Source organism: Zingiber officinale, chromosome 5B (assembly GCF_018446385.1).
Source record: "Zingiber officinale cultivar Zhangliang chromosome 5B, Zo_v1.1, whole genome shotgun sequence".
Lineage (NCBI taxonomy): Eukaryota > Viridiplantae > Streptophyta > Magnoliopsida > Zingiberales > Zingiberaceae > Zingiber > Zingiber officinale.
Genome location: NC_055995.1, coordinates 118996044 through 119022348, shown reverse-complemented (window position 1 = coordinate 119022348; position 26305 = coordinate 118996044). Strand labels below are relative to the sequence as shown.

The following is a 26305-nucleotide window of genomic DNA, read 5'->3' as shown; positions in this document are numbered from 1 at the left end:
TGTCGAGAAAATGAATTTAGACGATATAGACATTTAAAAACTAGTTAAAAACCAGTTCAAAAAATAAACTTTAATTATTACAATAAAAATAACTTAATCGATTTAGTGTAACCTTAAAATAACAATAGTTTGCGTAGAACACATGGGATCTACGCATGGGAGATGAAGCGAAAATTACACACAAAAAATTAAGCAACAAGATATATGAGGAAGAACATACAAATTTGAGGAAAAAAGACTTAAAGAGAGAAACAAAACATGCAATAGAACAACATTTACCGGGAAAAGCTCAAAAAATGAGAGGGAAAAACAGGCAGATGAGAGAGAATCTCAGTGTGGTATCTAAAATTTGTAGAGTAAAAACAACAATCAAAATCACAATCATCGACGTCAGGTCATAGATGCTCTGATCGAAGAAGTATTATAGATCACAAAAGAATTTTATAAAATTTCCCTCAAAATTATTGAGAAAAAATGAAATACCTGACCATGATGGCCAATTCATACCAGAACTGTTGCCTCGCTACAAAAACAACTCTACCACAATGGCTCATTCATTGTTTGATAGCAACATAATTGTGCAATCATTAAACTACAATCTATTGAGATTTGTCATCAAAATGCAATCGAATCGCTCAAAAACACCATGATGCCAAAATAAATGGTGAGCAACAGAAACAATTTTGCATATTCCAGACAAAGATTGATCTTAATCAACATAATCGAACTAATAAAGTATGTCTCTTTGTTACCAAAGCCACAATAGAAACTATAAATAAAACTACGTTTATCAATATGATTAAAAGTTCATGCAAAAAAGAACTAGCAAGCGAAGCAAGATTGGAACTTTCCTATGAATGACGAGCTCTAGCGGTAGGACTTCTGGAACCGAGCACGAGCACCCCGACCACCGAACTTCTTTGGCTCGCACCGGCGTGGATCGGCGACGAGGAGAGTGCGATCGTAGCGGACGAGGATATCCTTGATTTCCTGCTTGGACTGCTCGTCGACGTACTTCTGGTTGTAAGCGACGAGGGCCTTGGCAATGCTCTGGCGGATAGCATATATCTGGGAGGTCTTGCCGCCCCCGCGGACGCGGATACGGATATCGACGCCCATGAAGCGCTGCCGGCCGAGGAGGAGGATGGGCTCGAAGGCCTTCAGGCGGAGGATCTCCGGCTTCACCAGCTCGATAGGCACGCCGTTCACCTTGATCAGTCCACGTCCGCGCTTGCAGTGCGCCACCGCCACCGCCGTCTTCTTTCTACCGAAGCACTGCACCGACTCCGCCGCAGGGGTCGCCATGGTCGCCGCTCGAGCACGGGGAGAATAGGCGAGATGAAACCCTAGGCTAGCGTATCTATCGGTTTATATAGTGGTCAGTGGACGGGACTAGCAATTCGGAAGCGGTTTTGCCTCAGCTCGGTCCGGTCCGGTCAGGCCGGTCCGATTTAATAAAGTTGGCGGTCCGGCTAACCTTTTAAACGTTGACAGCAAATAGTCGAACACTTTTATACAGAAATATAAATAGCTAGAGATCTCCATGCACTTCGTAAAGAAAATAAAATTGTCCGAGGCAAGATCGAGCCAATGAATTATCTAAGAACGTTGGGATTGAGCATCACTACTGCGCTTTCTAATTTATATATAAAAAACTTTTGCAACACTGAATCACCCCAGCATAAGTTAAGTTCTGTATCTTGTGCCTAATAAAAAAAAAAGTAAAGATGAATAAAATTAATTGGAATTAACAACTCATATAATTATTAGCAAACCATTTATAAAATCGTTTAGTCAGATGACTAAGTTATTACAAGCATTCAAAGTATGCTTTTATTTATATAATTATATTCATTGTTAATTTGTACATCTCCCATTTTCCTTCGGAGTCGCATCATCAAACACATGCCTATCTCGACGTAATTCAACGCTAAGACTATCAATGGCACGAATCGTTGGTGCTTCTGGGCTTTATGTATGCAAGCATAGGTTCAAGCTTAAGGTTTGTGAGCTGAACAGTGACGACATTAGCCTCTTCTCCTTCCTTCAGCCTCCACTCGAACTCCTGCACGAAACGCCCGATGGCAGTGCATGCAATCAACGATGCCTGCAGAGATCCGGCACAAATCCTCTTTCCAGCTCCAAAGGCCATTGTCTTGTACATGTCCATTTGCTCATATTTGCTATCTATAAACCTCTCAGGCTTCCATTCATCAGGTTCATCCCATTGCGTCTTGTCCATATTGCATCCGTAGAGATTGATGGCAATCTGTGGTTTGGAAGTGTTATGAAGAGGTCTGTTGAGTGGTAAAGCAAAACGATAATTTAAAGGATTCATAAGGGAATTTTCACCACCTCAGATCCCGCAAGGACGTTGAATCCTCCGATCTGGGTATCTTCATGGGCATACCGGAGAGGTACTATAGGAACAGGGGAATGACGTCTTAGGGTCTCATGGAACACACAGTTCAAGTAGGGCATCCGTGACAAATGCTCATCGGTAACCTTTTCAGACCCACATACTTGTTGAATTTCTCGGTAGAGACGTTCCTGTAGAGAATTTGTCTCATGATTAAGTGCTAGTTATTCATACATTTTGCCAAAAAAAAAGGGAGGTCATGATTCTTCACTACCTGTTTATTTGGATTCTTAGATAGCTCAAACATAGCCCATTCTGTTGTGACTAAAGTTGTATCGGATGCCTCAATTACCGCTTCCCATACTAATGACATTATCTCTTCGTCACTCAAAGTGCTCTGAGACAGTAGAAAGTCCAAATAGCAGCTTATCTCCTACAAGTTGAATATTCAGATTCTGTGACATTTGATTTAAATAAAAATAGTCACACAAAAAATTCTCTGCAAATAAAATAGATGAGCAGGACCTCTTCGGATTGTCTACTGTTCTTTCTTTTTGTAATCAGAAGCTGCATCACTGCCGCCCTGCGCGTGAGCATTCTCTTCAGCCTAATTTCGAAGGTTCGATTAGGGACCCATCTCAAGTAAGGGAAAAAGTCCCTCCAGTCCACCTCTATGGCACCCATCATAGGGTCTACCACCAACACATTGAATATTTCTTCCTTTGAAAATTCCTTCCCAAGTTCCTCTACATAAATGGATTCTGGTTCCAGGTTCAAAGCCTGCAAAATTTTTGGGTAATACAGCAAAGACTTTTCTCTTATATTTAACATATAGCATATCCAATGCACGTACCAAAGTAGCAGACACACTGGGATATATGCGAGAGATGTGGCAGCTAACCAGAGTATAGTGAAAATGGTTCGAGATTGGCTTGCAGAAATTCCATTACTATTACTTTTGCATGGTGACATTTCAATTTTCCATTGGTTTGCAGTCATATTGGCCTCAAAATTGTAAATAAGAATGCCCATGCTCTTAAAACCAAGAACGTTCATTACAAATTTACAATCATAAATTCATTAATATGTTCGTAGTAACCAGATACTATTTGAACAATTTCAATCTTACTACGAGCTTGCAGGAATTCTCATACTCTTATGGACAAGAATAAATTACTAGCACAGCATTCATAAATATAATAGTAGTGACCAGTGACTTCAAATGTGACATCAGAAATGCATAGGTTTTTTACATTTCTCAAATAAAAAACGAACTAAATGGACTTACTTGCTTCATGGCTAATCGGAATAACTCCGCCTGAAATGGCTTTCTGAGGTTTACCACATCATTAGGGTTATCTTTCAAATCCGAATACAGAAATTTTACCACATTATTAATCAGTGTCTCCCTGATACCACAGTTTTGCTTCTGAAGATTGATAAACTAATAAGTTAGACCTCATTGCTACTAAACAGAGAATTAGAAATTATCCTTTGATAATTTTGGCTTGTGCACCTGAGCATTTGCACCTAACAAACTAGTCATTATGTAGCGTTTCACCATTTTGTGGAACTCTCCATAGTCACTCATAGCAACCATACGTTTATTTGAAGTGAGCAATGTCAATGCCTTCGACAATTTCCGATTTGAGATGGATGAATATTTTGCCACCATTGCCTGAGAAGAATTCATAAAACAGCTCAGGAGTACCATAACTGGCCAGAAGAAACAAACTTAGAAAGCCAAGGTTTTACAAATTGTGCCCTTTTATGCATGCAGGCATATCCATACCTAGGACCGAAATCCCTTTTATCAGTAAAAAATACTGTCAATGTTAACCTGACATTCAGGTGAAATGTAAATGTCATTAATTATTGCCTCACCATTCCTAGCTATAGTAGTATATCTGCATATCCACAGTACCGAATGCATCAATTAGCAAAATCTACTCTTATGAAATTGATCATTGGTATATTCTCTTGTGCTCGGTAGCATACATCTTGAATCACTTATATGCTGACTATAAATCTCTCAAATTAGTTCAATTTTATTGCTTTGGCATTCCTTATGACTACACATTTGACATCAATATTAATTTGTTAAAATTAATCCTAGTTTCTCGAACTAGGCACAACAATATAATTATGATAGGCCTAAAATATTGGTAAAAAAAGATAGCCCGATGCACAAAGCTCCCGCCATGTGGGGTCCCGGGGAAGGATCCATTGTACGCAGTCTTATCCTACTTTTTGCAAGAGATTGTTTCCAAAATTCGAACCCGTGACCTTTAAATCACAAAGCAACAACTTTACCGTTGCGCCAAGGTTCTCCTTAAGGCTTAAAAATATTGGTAAGGATCACAAATCTTTCTATTACAATTTTATCATGGAACAAAAAAGCACTAGAACTCATGAGTAACAATTTTTTTAATTATAGGTGGACCATCATTACTAATCAAGACATACCAACAAGATTGAAATGGGTATGCACAACATGGAGAAAATACAAAAATAATTGAGCAAACATTGTGTCAATTTCTTTTCAATAGAAAAAAGGAAAAAAAGGCTCAGAGCTAAGAAATTATTACTTAGATGAGTAAATAAATAAATAAGGACCATGCCATTTTTTCACCTTGATTATTACTTCGATCAGCCAAACATCATAAGGAATAAGAATGTTAGATAACTAATTGAATCTTACTACGAGCTAACCCAAAAGAGAGCTAATACACAATATTTAATCACAAACAATCTTGTACCATGAATTTTAAACTTCTGGAAAATCAATTTTTCATGATTGCCTGGAAGGTCGAACTTTTACCAGACGATCTACTTGAAAGATCAATTTCTCAGGTCTGTTTAAAGGATAAAAAAAGGTGGATGAATGAATAAGCATGAGTGGATGGAAAAATGAAAAGGAAAAAAAAGGATAATTTAGATAATCTACATCAGTTCTTGTTTATCAATCCATTCACTTTTCCATTTTTTTTTAGAGTAAACTGAACCTCAAAGATACGATGCACGTGATCCCACTTCAAACAAGCTCCAAATTTTTATTCCCACCGTGTGGGGTGGTGATCTGCTCTAGAGGTTGACTTTTTTTCACAAAAGTAACACCCAGGTCAAATATTCTCTCCTATATTAGGTTTGATAGGGACAAAGAAGAATTCAAATTCAAATGGAGGCAAATTCATCAAGTAAATCAATGAAATCTCCGATATTTAATACAGAATACTTCGATCACTAACTCCTATTTAGTTTATACAAGTTAAATCCATCAAATAATCCTGCCGCATATGTCTATCACCTGTCACTTCAGACCCCCAACAAGATTTCTAAACTAGCATACGAACTGAAAACCTCAGGCGCGAAGAATAGTTTATTTAAGTAAGTACCTCTTTGGCAACCCCAGTCGAATTTAGAACCACCATTGTGGAAGCGCCCGTCTTGATGGTATAAATCGGGCCATAAATCTGCGCCCATTTCATGAACGTCTGGTGAGGTTTCTTGTCCTTCAGCTGGAGTAAATTCCCAATCAAGGGAAACCCGGGCACAGCTACACCGCCACACATCTCCGAATCAATCCACAAATACAAAAGAAAAGAAAATGGTAAAAGAGTGGAGAGGGTTAAGTTCATACCCGGCGGAAGATTGGAAACGCGACTGCAGCGGAGGAACTTGATGAGGATGAAGACCGTGAAGATGGCGGCAGCGACACTCGCGAAGGTCATGGCTCCGGCGTCGATTCCGAAGTGGGCCGGGGTGGTTGCCCCAACCTTGCCTGCTCGACTGTTTATTACGTAGGGATGGAGAGAGAGAGAGAGACAGAGGGGACAATAAATCGGCCAAGGATTGGAAGCACGTCACTTAAGCTCTGTTTACTTCAGAGGAGGTAGACAGATTATACAACGTTTAAAAAAATTTCTTCCTTTCAAAATAAAAGGAGTAACATTTTATTCCTATACGATCCCTCTTTCAATTATCCTTTCTACGAAGTAAACTAGATTAACAGAAAAGACAATTGATCAACTTATTTTTTTAATTACTCATTTATTTATTTTAATCTTTTTATATATTTATACTTTTAATTTATAATTACGGAATACTACGATACAAAAGAAGATGCATGGAACCATTGCTATAACATCCCTGCTATATTCCTTTCAAAAGGAGACGAACTAGTATAGTTTTCTAAGTAATAAAGTGCGTCGATTAATTAAATAGAGTGTACTATAGTCCATCATCTAAATTGTACTTACTTAGAAGCTCATAATGATTAAAACAAGATTTTAAATTGATTTAAAACTTAACTTACAACTTGACAATTGCTATAAATGAGTAAAACGACTTAAAATAAATGCAAACTGATTTACAAAACGACAATTCACAAAAGTTGTTTTTCTATAGAAACATGGCTCATCAGCACGTACACAGTAGTTCCTGAAACTACAGCACCAGGAAACTATCTGATTATTGCATCTGAAATATATTACATATATACGTATCATTGATTATTCAAATGAAGACTGAGAAGTTAGAAGAGAACTCGCTTTACTTCTTAACAACGGTGACAGGGCACAGAGCATTGGCCACCACATGGCTGCTTACGCTTCCCAAAAGTGCCCTGCAAATCCACCAGAACACAACCAGAAAGGTACGCATCAGCTGCCGGCATGCAGTTTAATGCCCAAAGAAGAAAACAATGCGACACAGTCATCAGCTCATTTGGACATGCAGGTGAAGTGCCAATTCAGTCTGTTCTATAAACAGAGTGATGGATAGCAACTTAATTATGCGACAATGATTGATGATCTGTACTAGCTAGCTAAATTTTACCCAACGGCTGGGATTGAGATAATTAAGAGACCTCTTGAGTTTGCTTAGTCCTCTGCTTCCAACAACGAGACAATCCAACGGGACCCTCTCGATGGCCTCCAACAGCTTGGCCTTCGCATCACCGTAATACACCTTCGCCACCACCTCAACCTTTATGGGTGAATCATCAGATATATAATAAATTAGTCAAACTGAGAGCGACAGAGAAAGATCGAAAGCGTCTAAATAGGCTCAATTTGGTTACTCTCTTCTGGCTGGCCATTTGCTCAAGCATCTTCAGTGTCTCAGAGTCCGGTTCCACAGCATATTGCTTGCAGACGTTGGGAGTGCACAACTCGTTCAATGGAATGAGAGCTTATATATCGATATACGTACGTGCATGCATAGATCAAAGGATTAGTCGAATAGCTAAGACTGTAGATTATAAACAGATGTGTATACGTACGCGATCCGGATCGTTCCCAGAGGTTAATAACTCCTTGCTCGATTTGGTAGCAGGAGACGGCATGGACGAGAACGACGCGATCGCCTCCTCTCACCAGGTTTTCCGACGCCCAGTGCACCGCCGCCTGGCTGCACGGAGAGAAGTCGACTGCTATACCTACATTCCTCTGCCCCGCCATGCTAATTATCGATCGCTCACTGAACTATAAGTGCACTGATTAGGAGTAGCTTCTCGTTTATATATATACAGACATCGAACTCACAAGGAATCAAAAAAGAAGAAAAGAGGGATAGAGATGTGTAGGAATATTTGAAGTACTCCTTTCGCAATGAGATTGGTATTTTTTAGCCTTCTTTAGTTTAATTTATTGCATATATTCCTGCATGTTGTTTGGTCTGTGGGCAACGAGGAGAAAGCGTTGGCCCTGTTCAAAATGATCAAAGAATGACAGCGAGGCGTGAGAGTGCAAATGAAAATGAGAATCCGATTCGGAAGAGACGACACGTTGGAAGATAAGATAAGATCTGGACTTGGGTTGGGAGTTTGTCTACATCTTCCCCGCCCACTGAATTGTGAAAACTTTGTCTGCTCCCAGTTGAGTTGTCCTGTCTCTAAATAAGTTTAAATTTTTTGAATCCTCGATCGATTGTTAATAACTCTCTGTTATCAAATCACACCACTTTATTTATTATTTATTTATTTAATATAATTCTTATTGAATATTTTTTTATGGTCCCACTCACAATTTTTTATTTAGAGGAAAAAATAATTTTAAAATTTCACTACTATTTTTAAAATAAAAATTTCAAACCTCACCCTTATAAAATTTCACTACTTTCTCCAATTATTAAATTTTAAATGAGCGTTTTTTTATAGTGTTAGTATGTCACATTAATATTATAAAAATTTATTAAAATATCTTAATTTTTTTTTATCCAATTCTTAGTATGTATTACATCAATTTTAAAATAAAAATATATATTTAAATTTTTAATACTATTTTTAAATTATAAATCTCAAATTTTACCTCTACCATAATTTAAACTTTTTTTATTTTATAAATCTCTTAAATATCTTGCATGGGATGTCCCGGATCAACGAAGTCATTTATGCCGCCATCAAATTTTGTTCTTATTATCTCAATTATTTATGCTGGATGAATGAAATTATATCATTTTATCTCTAATATAATCTATAGAATAATTGTATTTAGATTTCATAAGCAACCGATGACGTTGACTCATTTGTAACTTATGCATGGACACTACACAGCATTTTTTCACCTACAAATAAATAAGAAAAAGATATTGCAGTGATTTTTTTTTCTAAAAAATTAGGGCGCATTAATCATCTTAATAGTGATATTATGTCTGACCCATCGTTCGTGATTGAATGGTCAGGACGTTCAAAAATAATTCAGGGCCCCGAGCACATTTACTTCGAAATATTCGAATCAATTTCAGATGTCTCGACTACTCAATCGTAAACATGTGTCGCAGACATGCGTTGCAAACGACGATTCAAGGAGGATATCAAATTCTTAAATGAGTAGTGATATTTTGCTTAACTCACCGTCTGCAATGCACGTCTGTGACTGAGTGGTCAGGGTACTCGAAATTGATCAGGACACCTCAAAGTGCATTCACTTCTGGGTGCCCTAACCACTCAGTCGCAAACGTTGAGTCAGGCAAGATATCACTACTCATATAAGGTTTGATATCCTCCCTAACTCGCCATTCGTGACGTCCGTTCGTGATGCCCGTCCGTCACGCCCGTCCGCGATGCCCGCCCGCGACTGAGTGGTCAGGGCATCCAAAAGTGATCCTGATGGCTCGAGTGCATTCACTTTCGGGTGCCTCGACCACTCAGTCGTGGACGGCGAGTCAGGTAGAATATTATAAGTACTCCTGGTTAGTTTTGATGTAATCAACTGAGTTAAGTTAAGTTATGTGTCATTTTGATATCTTGTGTTTAAGTGTGCAGGAACTTAGAAATACAAAAAGTCGAACGGAAGACGCAGTGAGTGATAAGGGTGGCACAGGAAATGAATGGATGGGCTCGGTACATCCAAGGGTTGAAAAGCTGCTAAAGAGTACACCGGTGGATGAGAAAGATGTACGGGGAGCGTTCGAGGGATGAGAAATCGAGATAAAGTCTGCTCGAGAAGAAGATCAGAGTTGAGTTCAAGTGAGCTCAACTCCGGATGGATGGAGCATCACCCAAGCGATTGGAGTTGTTCATTCTCGTATGAACAATGCTCGATATGCCTCTAATGGAGCTAGAGGTGCCTTGGATGAATAGTATCGAGGTGCCTCAGGGTAACTAGAGGCGCCTTGAATCTACAGAGCGTGAGGGCGCCTTAGGTGATCTAAGGTGCCTCGAATGAATAGTACCGAGGTGCCTCCAACCAGTCAGAGTCATTAGCTAACCGTTGAAAAGTGGATAAAATTTTATCCTCTTGGATGCACCCTAGCTAGCTTTGGAAACCTCTCCAAGCAATGGTAACTTATCCTAGAAGGCTATAAAAAACCCCATGGAATTAGGAATTTTATATCAATAATTATATTCATCTTCCTAGTATTCCACCTTCGCGAATGAGATTTTTAGTGGAGGTTTTAACTGCCTTGGATTAACAACTACCTAAATTATAATCAAATAAAATTCCTAGGTTCTCTTACTTTATTTCTTTTGTTTTTTTTTAAAATTAATTGTGAATCCTTGCTAAAGCAAAAACAAAAGATATTTGTCTAATTCATTTTCAGGGCTAGCCAGCCCCTACCGGGACCTATAATTGATATCAGAGTGAGGTTCGCTTTAGAAAGATTAACCGCTAACTAAAGCATTGAGGAAATAGTTGGATCTAGCATCTACCCGCCAAAGTTCGAGAGAGAGTTTGCACTATAGAAGTAAAAAATGGAAGTATACTTTAAAACTAATTTTGATATTTTACTAACTATAAAATATGATTTTGAATTGCCTAGAGATGAGAATGGAGATGAAAAAGAAGAGCATCTTTGAAACAAAAAGCACAAATCAGGTTCATGGCAAACTGTAAGGTTGAGTTTCACCTTCTGAGTGTGCTACCACCTCTAGAAGTCAACTGAATCAAAACCTACAGTTCATCAAAAGAACTCTATTGGTGCAGGGAGTACCAGACGATCAAACCTGTATTTTGATAATGACAAAGGGTTCAAAGTTAAGTTGTCTTGTTGTTTAACAAGTGTGACTGAGTTTGCAGGAAAGTTCTAAGTTATCTTAGGCAAAATTCCTAGTGAATTTTAGGCAGGTGGAAAGTCTCAGGTGCAGTTACACAATGAAGTCCTAGTTCGGGGGATTGAGCATAGTCTTGGCAGGTCGAGAACGTTGGATGAAATCCTAGAGTAGAGAACTCTAGGTGAAAATCACGTTGGTCGCAGACACTGGGTGGAAGACTGGACAGGCCGGGGATCGGAAGTTCAGCATGAAGTCCTAACGTCTTGGACGCTGAGCAAAAGTCTAGTCGGTTTGGAGGACTGGTCTAGCAAAAGGTAATTTCTCCTGAGAGGAGTAGGTGATGATGCATTTCCCATTGAGGGAACAGTAGGCGTCAGTTCGACTTAGGGTTTCTGGGAAATCTAAAAGTCAGAATTAAATAGTTTCGAGACTGTTAAACAGTTCTATTAATCATATTTTATCATGCTAACTTTATTTTACATGGTATGTTTGATATTTTGGACTAACGTATCTTGCAGTGAGTGAAAAGCATACAAAACACTCGGATAAACAGTGTTTAAGGTGTCTCCGGGGTTGTTGGAGGCACCTCGGATGGCTTGGCCGAAGGACCGCGCGGAAAAGACACGGAGGCGCCTTTGAAGTGCTTAAAGGCGCCTTGGATACTAGATGGAAGACACATTCCATGAGCTTAAAGGCGCCTTCGAAGGGATAAAGTTCACAGAATGCGGGAGTTATCGTCTCCATGAATTCAGGGATAAGGATCAGAGCTGGAGGCGCCTTCAATGCGGTTGAAGGCGCCTTCAACATCCCATAAAAGGAGTACTCAACCAGATGCTCAACAACAACTCCAATTTACGATCACTTTCTTACGTGCTACTCCAAAAGACTTCCTGTGACTCCACGATGCGACTCTGATGATCGATCGACGTGATTCTGATGATCGAAAGCATGACCCTCCAGATCCTTAAAACTATTGGGTCGAGATGCGCTAGAGGGGGGAGTGAATAGCACTCATGGCTTTCACTCGTTTCGGATTTGAAAAACGTTCGAGTTAAAGCAGCGGAAATGATAAACGAAATAAGTACAAACACAGAGAGACACCAAGGGTTTACTTGGTTCGGAGCCTAGGGCGACTCCTACTCCAAGGCCCGCGATCGTTGATTGCTTTCGGTGGGCAACAACTATAATATCGAGAAAGTGTATAAGTATAACAGTTACAACTCAAATTAAAACAATACCGACAACAAAATTAAGGAAATGAAGCTCCGGGTTGTTGGTGACTTGAAACAACACTCCTGGGTCGTCTTGTTAGCAACGCGTTGATGAAAGATAGCTTGATAATTGATGTCCCTGCTGCTGCCTCGAGACTGCCTTTTATTGGGCGTTGAGGGCGCCTCCAATGCCCCATGGAGGCGCCTCGGACCCAAAAATATATTCAGAGTTGATCGCTGCGATAAGCCTTCGCCGCTGCCTCTTATCCGCCTGAGGGCGCCTCCAATGCCTTATGGAGGCGCCTCCAAGAAGCAGTCCAAGGCGCCTCCAGCTCCTCTGCGCAGACAGCTCATCTTTGCACCCGAGGCGCCTCCAAGCTCCATGGAGGTGCCTCGGACACTCTTTATCCGAGGCTTAAGGTTGCTTCTTTGTACTTGCAAGATACATTAGTCCAAAAGATACCTTGCAATACAAAGTTTGCACATAATATCATAAATATAAAGTCTGACAGTCATTGGACTGTCTGGTTCTGACTTCGAATTTTCGACCGGAAACCCTAGGTCAAACTGACGTATACTGTTCCCTCTTCCGGGGAACGCGTCCTCACCTACTCCACTCAGGAGAGTTTTACCTTTTGCCAGTTTGGTCCTCCAGACCGACTGGACTTTTGCTCAGCACTCGATGCTTCTGGTCTTCATGCTGGACGTCCGGTTCACGACCCGTCCAGACTTCTACCGGATTCGCGACACCAAGATTTTAACCTAGGGTTACCACCTCTTAGGATTTTTGCTCGAAGCTCTGACCCGTCAAGACTTTCCGCATAGGGTTACCACCCTCTATGACCTAGGATTACCGCCCCTTAAGATTTTCCACTTGCCTAACCGCAGCTAGGACTTTTGCCTAAGTATACTTAGGACTTTTCCTGCAAAGCTCATTCAACACATCAGAAAACAAAACACCTTAACTTTGATCCCTTTGACATAATCAAAACATAGGTTCGATCGTCGGATGCTTCCCGCACCAACAAAAACTTGTCGGTATTATAACACTTAAATTACTTGAACTTGTCATTTTTGTGTATTTAATTTTTGTAAAGATTTTTGAAACTATAGTAATTTCCCAACGAAAGTGATTAACGATCGTGGACTTTGGAGTAAGAGTCGTTATAGGCTCCGAACCAAATAAAACTTGATGGTGTTAGCTTGGTTGTTTTCTCCTTCCTTATTTATTTTCTGCTGCACATACTCTTTACACGAATGTTTTCCGAAAGTGTGAAAAAGTCGTGAGTGCTATTCACCCCCCCAACCCGTCTCGATCCTACAAACTCTAGGAAAAATTCCTAAAGCTACACGAAGGAACATTGAAAGCAAAACTGGCTAAGAGAGATCTTCTCCATAACCAACTTAGTAATCTCCAACTTGAAGAAGGGGAAACAGTTAATCATCTACATGTCAAACTCAAGGGGCTGATTGTTGGAGCAATCCCAATGGTCCATGCGATCATGTGTTTTGGTATTTGGGCAAAGGGTTTAAGTTATGTTCACCCTTATATTTGATATGTGTATTTGAGTTATGCAGGTTTGCAGGATACATATAGGACTCATCTTGATGACTTCGGGTCCGGTGAAGGATGGAGCATCCGAGGGATCGAAGACAAGGTAGCAAGGACAAGGGCCAACAGAAGCGATTTCGAGGCATACGCGAAGGATGACATTGGGAACGAGTCGCGGGCTTGAATGCATCCGAGGCACAAGAGCCAAAGGAAGTAGGTTTGAAGGCAAGAGGTCAAAGCTGTGAAAAAGAGTCAAGTGAGTCGTGAGAGTCCGAGTGCGAGAGAAATGTACTCGGGAAGGGAAACCCTAGGTTTAGGATTGTGTTGGTCGACTGGTACTGGACCAGTCGAATGGCGTGAGCATAGAGAGGTTCTGTGCCCAAACGGCAGAGATCAGTCAACTGGTGTTGACACCAGTCGACTGGTAAAGAGTCTTTAGAGAGTTGTTAGCCAGGCACCAATCGACTGGTGTAAGAACCAGTCGACTAGTAATGGTAAACAACTTTGTTGTTTCTTCCCAAGCTCTATAAGATGGAGTTTGGGATGGCTGGCCAAGGTGATGAATTAGACTTGGTTAAAGTCTAATTAAAGTCTCTAAGCCTACGTTGCAATTCGTGTATTCTTGGTCGAGTTGTGGTGAAGTTTCTTCACTGACAAAGAGGATTATGCTAGACAGAGTTTTCGGGAACTAATCCACTGGCGGATAGAGACCGTCCACCTTACGAATAATCATGGAGTACGTAAATCGTCGTGTTGTGGTTTGCATTTCTCTTATTGTCTTTAGCATTCATATTTGTATTTGTATTCCGTTGTGATAAAGAATATGTATGGAACAATCGATTTGGGGGCATCGTCTATCCAACCCCCCTTCTAGCCGACCATCTGATCCTCAACAAGTGGTATCAGAGTTAGGTTGTACTTCACCGGACTAACCACCGAGAAGAGCAACTATAAGAAGATGACTAGCTTGATTGATCCGCTGAAGTATGAAGGAGGAAGCTTAGAGGACATCACATTTTGGATGATGAAGATGGAGGTCTTCTTCGACACTGATTAGGACAACATGATGGTGATCAAGGAGTCGTTCGAAGTCTCAAAAGATAAGAAATGGAAGAAACTTTGACCACGATATACAGAAGAGCAAACCTCATGATTGGAGGTAAACTCAAGGGTAATATCAATCTTAATAGATATATTATCGTCTAATGTGATAAGTTGTGTAAGTGAATATGAGAACATCCACGATTTATGGAGTAAAGTGAAGATGGTTCTAGAGGAAGAACCTAAACCTACACAAGAAGAATAAGAACCCAAGGAGATGGGTTTAATGAATGATAGACCTAGACAAATTAAATTCTCATTACCTAAGGAGAAGAAGGTAATGAAGAACCAAGACATTAATCCTAAGAAGGGGAGACATATATGTAGGAAGGATAAGTTTAGGAATGTACAAGGTGGACATGTTGACTCTAGGTTTATGAACCTAGAAATTGAAAATCAAACTTTGAAGGCAAAGCTTGATAAGTTAGAAAAATTCCTTAAGAGATTCAATGTTAGATCTAAGGGATTATGTATGATGTTGGGTAGCTAAAGACCCAACAATGATAGATCGGGTTTAGAATACCAATCTAATGTCTCTAATGCTAAGGAAAAGTCTTATGTTAGGATTGCATATGAAGGAATCTCCTAAGGGACATCATTGTGATTTAGCCACAATAGATGAGTCACCTAAGGAGGTGACTAAGGTTAAGAGCTCTAGGGGGAGCTTAAAGAGTTAATTTGGAACCCATGACCAATGGATCTCAGGTGGGTATTGCTTGGGTTTCTAAATGGGTCATGGAATGTGCCAAGAGGTTTTGGAGACGGACTTGAATCTCAAACCTAGGGAATTGACACACATGGTATGTATTTCATGCAAGAAATATGACATTGAGGTCATATTACATAATAATTGATTTTGGATGTATAGATGTCATATAAACCAATGCTAGGGATGCATTATGGTTTAGTATAGGTAAATACATCAAGAGGAAGCCAAAACTAAAACTTTAGGTCAAGGTTCAATTGAACCATTTATCTAGTTTTAGATTTTGTGTCAATCTTAGGATCCGAGATATATATACATTTTAAATATATTTTTTACAAATAGACATGTGTAAAAAAGACCTCTCCATAAAATTTAAGAATTTTTGGATGTCTGTAGAATTATTGGTGCATTTCTAAAATCGGGTTCAGAATGTTGAATTAGGCTGGAAAAAGGTCCTAGTCGACTGGTCCAGTTACCAGTTGACTAGTAACAGTATTTTTCGACCACATAATGCTTCTGTGAGGATGTGTCGAAGAGAGCAGTCGACTGATGTTGGAGGCAATCGATTGATACCAGTCTGAAACTATTTTTCAATACTGATTTTGACCAGGTCAACTGGTATAGGTGTTTGAGATCCATAGGGATAAATACACGAATTTATGATCAGGTTGATGATCAAGTTTTCGACAATTGAGATATTGTTGGAAGTTTTTTTAATATTAGGCAAAGGGGGAGAAGTAAGGTTTAGTTGGGAAAACCTTAAGTGCCTTTGTGCAGGGGGAACCTTGTAATAGGTTCTGAAATATCCCTGTGGTAAAATTCCTAGCTCAATGGGGAGTTTAAATGTAGAGGAAGCCTTGTGATAGGTTCTAATGCATGTTTTTTTTTGTTTCGGTGGTGTAAGTCCAAGTGTGTAGTCTTAGCAACGTAAGTTCATTCAACAGTATAAGTCCAAGTGTGTAGCCTTGACAACGTAAGTTCATTCGGTGGTGTAAGTCTAAGTGTGTAGCCTTGGCAACGTAAGTCCATTTGGTGGTGTATGTCCAAGTGTGTGCATCCTTGACAATGCAAGTCCATTCGGCAATGTAAGTCCATGTCTGTAGCCTTGGCAACATAGGTCCATTTGTTTTAGCATGTTTATTTGCTATTATGTTTTCCTTAACTTAAACGTATTACTAAATATAAAAAAAGGGGAGATTGTTGAAGCAATCCCAATGGTCCGTGCGACCATGTGTTTTGGTGTTTGGGCAAAGAGTTTAAATTAGGTTCACCCTTGTATTTGATATGTGTATTTGAGTTATGCAGGTTTGCAGGATACATATATTGTTGGTACAGTTAGCACTAACGATCTAATTCAAGTTTTGATGAATGACAAAATAGGTTAAGTTAGTTTTGTTGTGATCTAACACTCTGACCGAGTGTGCAGGAGAAGCCCAGACAGGTCGACGGACTGACTTGATGTCTAGCACGAAGTCCAAACGGGTCGACGGGCTGATCGGACGTTTGGTACGAAGTCCAGCTAGGTCGACGGACTGACCGGATAGCTGACACGAAGCCCAGACAGGTCGAAGGTGTTGATACAGTCTGACCTGGCTGTTGTTTTGATGTTGACACTGATTTAAGTTTGTATCAGATAGTGTTTAAACTCAGAATGACTACTGATCGAGGTTGATCAGTTGGGAGGGAAAGTCCTGGTGAGTGAAGCCAGGCAAGAGAAATCCAGATGGGACAAGACATCTGGTGAAAAGTACAAGCAGGGAGCTTGACACGGGAAAAGTCCAAGTATGGTGACTTGGCACGGAATGGTCAGAGAGGGTTCGGTAGCTCGTTCTCTGGACCGGACGAAGTCGGAGAGGGCTCGGTAGCTCGTTCTCCGGACTAGGTCAGAGAGGGCTCGGTAGCTCGTTCTCTGGACCGGACGAAGTCGGAGAGGGCTCGGTAGCTCGTTCTCCGGATTAAGTCAGAAAGAGGACTTTCAATGGCACATTGGATCGGTCGGTAGACCGATCCAGTGACACAAGAATCAGTGGATCGGTCGGCAGACCGATCCAGTGAAACTAAGTTCCACGGATCGGTCTGATGACCGATCAGATGACACCGAGCACAGTGAAATCGATCGATCGAAAACACTCGAGCACGAGGTAATCGATCGGTCGGGAGACCGATCGGAGAAAGCTGCAGAAGAAAGAAGAGGTGGATCGGTGCGTGGACCGATCCACTCAATCGACCGGTCTTCGATCGATCGAGAACACTCGATGCACATCGGGTGCAATCGATCGCCGTGAGACCGATCGAAGAAGAGAGCGCAAAGAAAGAAAGAGGTGGATCGGTCGTGGACCGATCCACACTCAATCTGATCGGTCACTACGACCGATCAGAATGGTCTCACCGACCGATCCAGCGATCGGTTGTGTATATGATCGGTCTGGTGACCGATCCACACACTCTGATTTGTTCGTTGTATCAACGATTCCTTCACTGCTTTTGATATATCTCATTCATTTATGTGATGTAATCATCTGTGCTGTTAGCTTTTGAGTTTGCAGGTTAACAGGTATCGTTCCAAGCTTAATTTCAAATTAAGTTCATAAGAGGAATGCGACAAATGGTCTTTCTGTTGGTTTCAGCGGCGCGTGGTGCATTTCAGGCATCAACGGATACTGCTGTGATCTGGCTGCGATCTGCTTGACTCCTGGGGATTGGTTCGAGCTCAGAAGACGCCAGTGTTGACTGTGATATCATTGGTGTGAGTTCAGAGAATCAGAGAAGGAGGAAAAGGGATTGGTTGCAGCGCTGATTTGCGCAGTTTGGACCAGATTTGTGACAGCAGAGATCAGGTTTTGAGAAGCAGTAAAAACAACGAGAGGGGAACAAGAACAGAACACAAAAGAAAGCTTGAAAGAAAAGTCTGTGCTGTTGTGCGAAGTTCTTGAGCTCTCGGGTGAACTGCGATCTCTGTTTCCTTCACTGATCCTCGCGTGGTTGTAAGCATTTTTCATTCTTCTCTGCCACCGAGATTCTGTAAGTCTTGTGCTTTAACTTAGAAATTTCTTGAGACTTTGTAGGAAGGTTACTCCACCTAGAAGGAGGATCTTTAGCCGGAATTCTTCCGGGGTGCGATCTACCGAAGATCAAGGAGTCGTCCACCTCACGGACACGCCGAGGAGTAGGGGCAAGTTATCCCCGAACCTCGTAAATCTGTGTATCAGTGTTTGTGTGTTTGTTTTTATTTTGTTTTAGTTTGTTTATTCCGCTGCGCTAACTAGTGTCTGTGTAGAACTCTTTGCTTAAGTTTTTAAAGAGGCTATTCACCCCCCCTCTAGCCATCTAAGATCCCAACAAGTGGTATCAGAGCCTGGTGCTCTTCATTTCGGCTTAACAACCCAAAGAGCTAAACAATGGCCATGAAGGAGGGATTCAGCACCAACCGTCCACCCTATTTCGAGGGAGCAGATTTCCAATACTGGAAAAGCCGCATGGAGTATTACCTCAAGATCGATATCTCCATGTGGTTTTCCGTCAAGGAGGGTTTTACACCACCAAAAGATGAAGAAGGTAAGGAACTTGATTCGTCAAGGTGGTCTACCGAACAACTCCGCAAAGCACAAGCCGATGCCAAGGCTATGGTCACCTTGCAATGTGGAATCGCCAAGGACCAACTCGTCAAGGTAGGTCCGTTCTCGAGTGCAAGAGACCTATGGAACAAACTCATCGAGCTCCAAGAGGGAACTCGAGATTCTCGGATTGCCAAGAGGGACCTATTCTTGAATCAACTTCAAAATCTAACCATGAAGGACAGTGAAACGGTAAGTGAACTTCATGGGAGATTCAAGGAGATCATCAACGGTCTACACTCTGTGGACGAACGAGTGGAGAATCGCGATCTAGTAAGGTATGCTCTAAAAGCTTTTCCTAGAAATGCCTTGTGGTCATCTATGGTAGATGCCTACAAGGTATCCAAGGATCTTTCCATTGTTAAATTAGATGAATTTTTCTGTGAGATGGAACTTCATGAGTTTGCTAACAAAGGTCAAAAAGAGAAGGGTATTGCTTTGTTTGCAGGACCAAAGAGCAAGGATGAAAGAAGGAAGAAGGAAAAGAAGAAGGAAAAGGAGATTTCCTCATCCACCTCTTCCTCAGAATCCGATGATGAAAGTGGATCATCATCAAGTGAGATGGCGAATTTCGTAAGAAGAATCATGAGAAGGAGCAGGAGATACAAAGGAAAAGGTAAACCTAGTGAACAAAATATTGACAAAACTAATGTTACATGTTATGAGTGCAGCAAAAAGGGACACTATCGAAGTGAGTGTCCAAAACTTAAGAAGAAGGAGGAACGAGCCAAAAAGAAGGAGGAAAGAGCCAAGAAGAAGAAGGCTCTCAAGGCCACTTGGGATGAGTCCTCATCAAGCTCATCGGAGGAAGAAGAGAAGATGGAAAAGAGCACACGACAATTAGCACTCATGGCAAGGGAGGTTTCGGACTCCGGAAGTGAGGGAGATTCGAGCGACGCCTCAACCGCGGCTTCATCATCGTCGGATGATGAAGAGGTAACCTCTTCTCATATAGAAAAGTGTTATAAGACTATCACTCATTTATCTACATTGCTTAAAAAGTCAAAAACAGAAAATAAATTGTTAAAAGAAGAAGTAAAAACCTTAAGGACCCTTAGGGAAGATGAGGTCGATGACCTACATCTAGAAGTTCTTGAGGATGAGAACAAGGCTTTAAAGGGTGAGGTTGAGAAACTCAAGAAAATGCTTGAGAAGTTCTCAACTAGCTCTAAGACTCTAGACATGATTCTAAATGCCCAAAGGGCGGTCTACAACAAGGCTGGATTAGGATACCAACCTAAGGAGTCTAGCTTTATTTCTTTAGTGTCAAGAACCCAATTTCATAGATCGCATGTTTCTAGGGTTCATGAGACTAGGAAAAAGGTAACAAAGGCATGAGTGCCTAAGTCTTTCGTTGTAGAAGCATTAGGTCCCAAGATTTGGGTACCTAAAACCTCTATCTTCCGTGTCTTGTAGGCATTGGTCGAGGGGGAGCATCTATCAACTTGGTTTGTTGATAGTGGATGCTCCAAGCACATGACCGGGAACAAATCACTGTTTACAACCATTCAAAACAAAAGTAGAGGTAATGTGTCTTTTGGTAATAATGGTAGCCTTAAGGTTGTAGGAGTTGGAGACATTCATATATCCGAATGTCTCCATATCAAGAATGTCCTTCTAGTCAAGGGGATGACTTTTAATCTCCTAAGTGTCAGTCAATTGTGTGATACGGGTTACACAATTGAATTTCATTCAAGTCAATGTTTGGTTAAACACATTGACACACTTGACACGGTACTAGTAGGCACAAGGGTTGATAATATTTATCAAGTATCGTTTAAAAGTGCTACTAATGCTTTGATTAAGTGTTTCATGTCAAAAGAAGAAGAGTCTTGGCTTTGGCATAGAAGGTTGGCACATGTAAACATGAAGAACATTCGGAAGTTGGCCAACAAAGGACTAGTACGAGGCTTACCAAGCATCAAGTACCAAAAGAACAAACTATGTGATGCATGTCAAATGGGTAAGCAAACAAAAGGTGTTCATAAAGGTAAAAGCACTGTAAGTACATCTACTGCTTTAGATTTATTGCACATGGACCTATTTGATTGCAGTAGTGTAATATCATTGAATGGAAGTAGATATTGCTTGGTAATCATTGATGATTTTACTAGATACACATGGACTTTCTTTTTGAAAACTAAGGATCAAACCATAGATATTTTTATTTCTTTTTGTAGAAGAACTGAAAATGAAAAATCAACAACAATTAAAACCATTAGAAGTGATCATGGTGGTGAATTTCAAAACCATAGGTTTTTAGAATTTTGTCAAGCAAAAGGGTATAGACATGAGTTCTCAACTCCAAGGACCCCACAGCAAAATGGGGTTGCGGAGAGAAAGAACCGAGTCTTACAAGAGGCTGCACGAAGCATGCTCAATGAGTACTCACTACCGAGTTACTTGTGGGCTGAAGCTGTGAATACAGCTTGCTATGTGCAAAACCAAATCCTGATACATAGGTTTTTAGGAAAGACTCCCCATGAACTTTGGTTTGGGAGACCACCTATAATTAAACATCTTAGGGTGTTTGGTTGTAAGGTGTTTATTTTGAACACCAAGGATCATCTTGGGAAGTTCACGGCTAAGGCTGATGAAGGGATACTGGTCGGGTACTCTCTCACCAGCAAAGCCTATCGAGTCTACAACAATAGGACTAAATTGATTGAAGAGTCCTCAGATGTAGCGTTTGAAGAAATCCCCAACTCAAATGATCAATCAAGGGATGTAGGAGAAATTCAATTTGAACTTAGAAATCTAAGTTTGAATGATCAAAATGAAGAACGAGTCGAAGTTGACTCTGATGTTGATGAGCAAAGGCAACAAAGAACTCAATCTGATCCTTTGCCTGATATTGAGTCCTTGCCTGTGCCTAGTGAGACCATTCATGAGGCACCATCAACACCAAGACAATCTAGGATAGCCACTAGTCATCCCCAAGACCAAATTGTGGGAGACATCCAACAAGGGGTTAGGACTAGGTCATTCTTTAGAAATGAGTCAAATGAAGTCGCATTGATTTCAGAGATTGAACCGAAATTAGTTGATGAGGCATTGCACGATCCTGATTGGATCTTAGCTATGCAAGATGAGTTAGGTCAATTTGAAAGGAGCCAAGTGTGAGACTTAGTTCCTAGACCTAAGAAGACCACCATTATTGGAACTAAATGGGTCTTCAAAAATAAGTTAAATCAAAAGGGAGAAGTTGTAAGAAACAAGGCAAGACTTGTAGCCAAGGGCTATAGTCAAGTCGAAGGTCTCGATTATGATGAGACTTATGCTCCCGTGGCCCGATTAGAGTCCATTCGTTTGATGCTAGCTTTTGCTGCACATAGAGGTTTCAAACTCTATCAAATGGATGTTAAATCTGCCTTCTTAAATAGTTTTATTAAAGAAGAAGTCTATGTTGAACAACCACCGGGGTTTGTGAATACCGAAGCTCCAAACCACGTGTACAAGCTCAAGAAAGCACTTTATGGGCTTAAACAAGCACCACGAGCTTGGTACGAAAGGTTGTCAACATATTTACTAGAGAAGGGATTTGTAAGAGGTCAAATAGACCCAACACTATTTCTACGTAGAGATGGTGAAAACATTTTTGTAGCCCAAGTATATGTCGATGACATAATTTGTGGCTCAAATAACAAGGGCTATTTGAATGAATTTATCTCTCACATGGAAAGTGAGTTTGAGATGAGTCTAGTAGGAGAGTTGACATTCTTCCTCGGACTTGAAATCAAACAAACTCGAGATGGAATTTATGTCCATCAGACAAAATACACTCAAGAGATGCTTAGAAAATTCAATATGAGTGACTCTAAGGAAGTGTCCACTCCAATGGCGACAAACACTCGCCTTGACAATGATGAGAGTGGAAAACCAATTGATCTAACGCAATATAGAAGCATGATTGGTAGTCTTCTATATCTCACAGCTAGTCGACCGGACATACTCTTTGCTGTGGGCATGTGCGCTAGGTATCAAGTCTTTGCCAAGGAATCTCACTTAATTGCAGTTAAGAGAATTCTGAGATATCTCAAAGGCACAATTCGAGTAGGTCTATGGTACCCTCGTACAGAGTCTTTTGACTTGGTAGGCTATACCGATTCCGATTATGCTGGATGCAGATTGGATCGGAAAAGCACTAGTGGGGGTTGTCAATTCTTAGGTTCATCATTAGTTAGTTGGTCAAGTCGGAAGCAACATTGTGTTGCTCTCTCCACGACCGAGGCTGAATACATTACCATGAGAGAGAGTGTATCACAATTGTTGTGGATGATACACACCCTAGAGGATTATGGACTTTCTTATAAGGGTGTACAAGTGCTATGTGACAACATTAGCACGATCAACCTAACTAAAAATCCAGTCCATCATTCAAGGACCAAGCACATTGAAGTGCGTCATCACTTCATTAGAGATCACGTAGCTAGGGGTGACATTGTGCTCACATATGTGGAGTCAAAGTCAAACCTAGCCGACATTTTCACCAAACCCCTTCCGGAGAATGAATTTAGTCATTTAAGGAGGGAGTTGGGAATGTGTTTGGCTCCTTAGGTCCTTAGGACTTCATCATGATCAATAAGGACTATTAAAATGACAAGAGTAATTGGGACAATAATTTGGGCAACTTGGGAACATCTCACACAAACTATAAGGTTTAACAAAATATTTTTGTTTGCTAGAAATGGGGTGAGATGCTAGGATCAATCAAATTATTCAAAATATATCATGCATCCCTTGAATAATTAGGTTGAAGAGACATAAATTGAGTATGGGGAAGGCCATTACATAATTCATGTGTATTTGGCTCCTAGATCTTACTCATATATTCCAATCAAGGAATCTTGGTTGGACTTTTGCCTAGAAATTATCTATTTATGGTTGTTGGTTGATGTGTTGATTGATATGGTTGTTTGATTCATTTCATGACTTTGATTGTCAATACGATAGGTTGTTTAAGGAAATAATATTAACTTGGATATATTTTGACAAACTTGAAACTGATCATAGCAATTTTAAGTCTTAATTAATACCTTGTTTCACTATATGGTTTTATAAGGTTTTCTGAGATTGGAATTCTAAGATTCCAAATGTCTGAATTTTTGGATTTAAAATCTGAAACTTTCGGACTCTACACAAGCTAAGACCATAAGAGCTCATATTTTTTTAATATACTTGTGGGTGTTGATTCTAGGTTATGAATTTGGGAGATTCTGAATTCTTGAATTCTGAAATTTTCAAAATTCCCGATAGATAACGGATCATATTTTTAGTTACTGAAAATTATATCAGACACTGATCGGTCCAGGGACCGATCAGGATGATGCCTGATCAGTCTCCACGACCGATCAGGAGATTTGACGATACCTGATCGGTCTCCACGACCGATCAGGACAGGAAATTCCTGACAGTTCACTGATCGATCCAGGGATCGATCAGGAGACACCGGCACAGATCGCAGCCCACTGATCCACATCTGATCGGTCTCCACGACCGATCAGGACGATCACTGACCGATCAGGATGTTTCCTGATCGGTCAGGATTTCTCTGTTCGGACAACCGTCCGATCAGATCACACTGTGCACTATCCCCTCATTAACACCTCCCGACCCACTCTCTTCCCGATCTTCTTCCTTCTCAAAACCCTAGCCGACCGACTCATAACCTAGCCGACGCCCCTCTTTTCCTCCCGTCTTCTCGACCCATCATCTTCCCGAAGGTCACAATGGCGCCCAGGTAACTCTTCTTCCTCCCGAGATTTGTTCATTCTTAGCATTTTTAGCTTCTTTTCACAGTTTCCCTATGTGTGATGTCTCGGTTCTCTCTGTGTGGCTCCCGTGGACTCCCATTTGCCCCGACCGTGTCCAAATCTTTATCTATTTAGGAAGAAAGCAGCCGGTGAGAGTTCTTCTAAGTCCCCAGCTGAGAAATCCAAATCCAAAGCTCCTGCTCCCTCTCGACCCCAACCAGCTAGTTCCAGTAGATTCCCAAACCGCCAGTTTGAGCTAGCATTTCAACAGAGGACATTCAAGCTGCTTCCATGTCGATCTGTGGATCGAAAGTGGATGGATGAATTTTGTCCCTCAGTATCCGAAACCCTAGCCTATTATAAACTTGATTCGGTAGTCTACTTAGAAAGGGACATCAATCTTGACCTTATATCTGAATTCTATAACAACCTTCATCAAAATCATGATGGTGTTTATACCACTCGAGTCGCTAAAAGAAGTATCGATTTCTCCATCAGAGAATTCTTTGGATATCTAGGTTGCCGTATGTGTTCAGGAAATCCTTTTTCCTTGTATCCTGATTTACCAGAGTCACTACCTCCTCCACTTGATGTCTCACCTGACGATATTTATGAGTACTTCTTCAGGCAACCTAGACCGGATGGACTAGATGAGCTAGATGTTGACTTCCCTACTTTTGCAGCCTTGAGATTATCTCCTCAAGACTACATTCTTTTTAAGATTGTCACGAACTGCCTTCTACCTATCACATCTAAACCATTATCTGAGATCCGATCATATCATTGTCTTATGCTTTATGGTTTGCGTCGACGTCTCGATTTTGAAATCATGTCGAGCATCTACTCCTCGATCATATCATATTCTAGGCCTAGCGGCTCCACTATCTATATGCCTTATGGGCATATAATTACTGATTGGCTCGAGACCCTTCAGGTTGATGTCTCTAAGGGCAGAATAGTCAAAATGGTCAAGCAGGATTGCCGACTTGGGAAACGGGCATTTTCCAAGTCTGGCATCATAGGGCAAAATGGGGATGTTCGCTGGAAGGATGGGAGAGCTTTGGGTGAGTTACCACGGGGACCTCCACGACAGGTTGCTCCTGTTGCTGCTCCTCCTGCTGCTGCTGACGATGGAGAGGACGATCCTGATCTGCGCTGGCAGATCGCCGAGCTGGAGAGCCGTTTTGATCGGCATGATGAGATGATATCTGCTGAGCTGGATGGCTTGCGTATTCGGATAGACCAGCGCTATGATGACCTGCGCGGGCATATTGACCAGCGCTTCGATGATATGTGCAGTCATCAGGTGGTGACACAGCAGTTGCTACTCGGATGGATGGCACGCTACCCGCCTCCGCAGTCTTACCCAGGCTATCCATCCTCCAGCGTGCCGCCTCAGGATTTCACCCCTCCTGCCGATGATGGTGATGTTCCTCAGTGTGAGGATGTTGATTGATACAGTTTGTTTGTTGACTGTCTATATTTTGGATGTTTTTTTTAGTCTTTATGACTGAC

General features: G+C 41.0%; 3 protein-coding genes across 3 annotated transcripts; all 3 read right to left on the bottom strand.

Moving 5' to 3' along the window:
* Positions 1 to 658: 658 nt before the first annotated feature.
* Positions 659 to 1351, bottom strand: LOC121987786 (40S ribosomal protein S16). The gene has a single exon (XM_042541512.1). It carries the CDS (start codon positions 1303 to 1305, stop codon positions 868 to 870), a length of 438 nt encoding a protein of 145 aa, XP_042397446.1. The 5' UTR covers positions 1306 to 1351; the 3' UTR covers positions 659 to 867.
* A 409-nt stretch (positions 1352 to 1760) lies between these two features.
* LOC121985575 (ent-kaurene oxidase 2-like) lies at positions 1761 to 6191 on the bottom strand. Its single transcript, XM_042539120.1, has 8 exons — positions 6000 to 6191; positions 5755 to 5915; positions 3876 to 4037; positions 3648 to 3788; positions 2885 to 3139; positions 2634 to 2792; positions 2356 to 2550; positions 1761 to 2269 (listed from the first exon to the last, which is right to left on the bottom strand). Exons 1-8 carry the CDS (start codon positions 6088 to 6090, stop codon positions 1940 to 1942), a joined length of 1494 nt encoding a protein of 497 aa, XP_042395054.1. The 5' UTR covers positions 6091 to 6191; the 3' UTR covers positions 1761 to 1939.
* Positions 6192 to 6742: 551 nt separating this feature from the next.
* Positions 6743 to 7954, bottom strand: LOC121985576 (universal stress protein PHOS32-like). The gene is made up of 4 exons (XM_042539121.1): positions 7641 to 7954; positions 7440 to 7549; positions 7227 to 7345; positions 6743 to 6983 (listed from the first exon to the last, which is right to left on the bottom strand). Exons 1-4 carry the CDS (start codon positions 7816 to 7818, stop codon positions 6911 to 6913), a joined length of 480 nt encoding a protein of 159 aa, XP_042395055.1. The 5' UTR covers positions 7819 to 7954; the 3' UTR covers positions 6743 to 6910.
* Between the last annotated feature and the right edge of the window lie 18351 nt (positions 7955 to 26305).

Bases quoted from the DNA above. Each gene is read 5' to 3' on its own strand.
- LOC121987786 (XM_042541512.1), bottom strand. From the start codon at position 1,305: ATGGCGACCCCTGCGGCGGAGTCGGTGCAGTGCTTCGGTAGAAAGAAG.
- LOC121985575 (XM_042539120.1), bottom strand. From the start codon at position 6,090: ATGACCTTCGCGAGTGTCGCTGCCGCCATCTTCACGGTCTTCATCCTC. The intron at 3,140-3,647 runs GTAAGTCCATTT...AAAATTTTGCAG, and splicing joins TCCGATTAGCCATGAAGCAA to GCTTTGAACCTGGAACCAGA. The intron at 2,270-2,355 runs GTGGTGAAAATT...TCCAAACCACAG, and splicing joins ACGTCCTTGCGGGATCTGAG to ATTGCCATCAATCTCTACGG.
- LOC121985576 (XM_042539121.1), bottom strand. From the start codon at position 7,818: ATGGCGGGGCAGAGGAATGTAGGTATAGCAGTCGACTTCTCTCCGTGC. The intron at 7,550-7,640 runs GTACGTATACAC...TCGATATATAAG, and splicing joins CTGGGAACGATCCGGATCGC to CTCTCATTCCATTGAACGAG. The intron at 7,346-7,439 runs GTAACCAAATTG...TCACCCATAAAG, and splicing joins AAATGGCCAGCCAGAAGAGA to GTTGAGGTGGTGGCGAAGGT.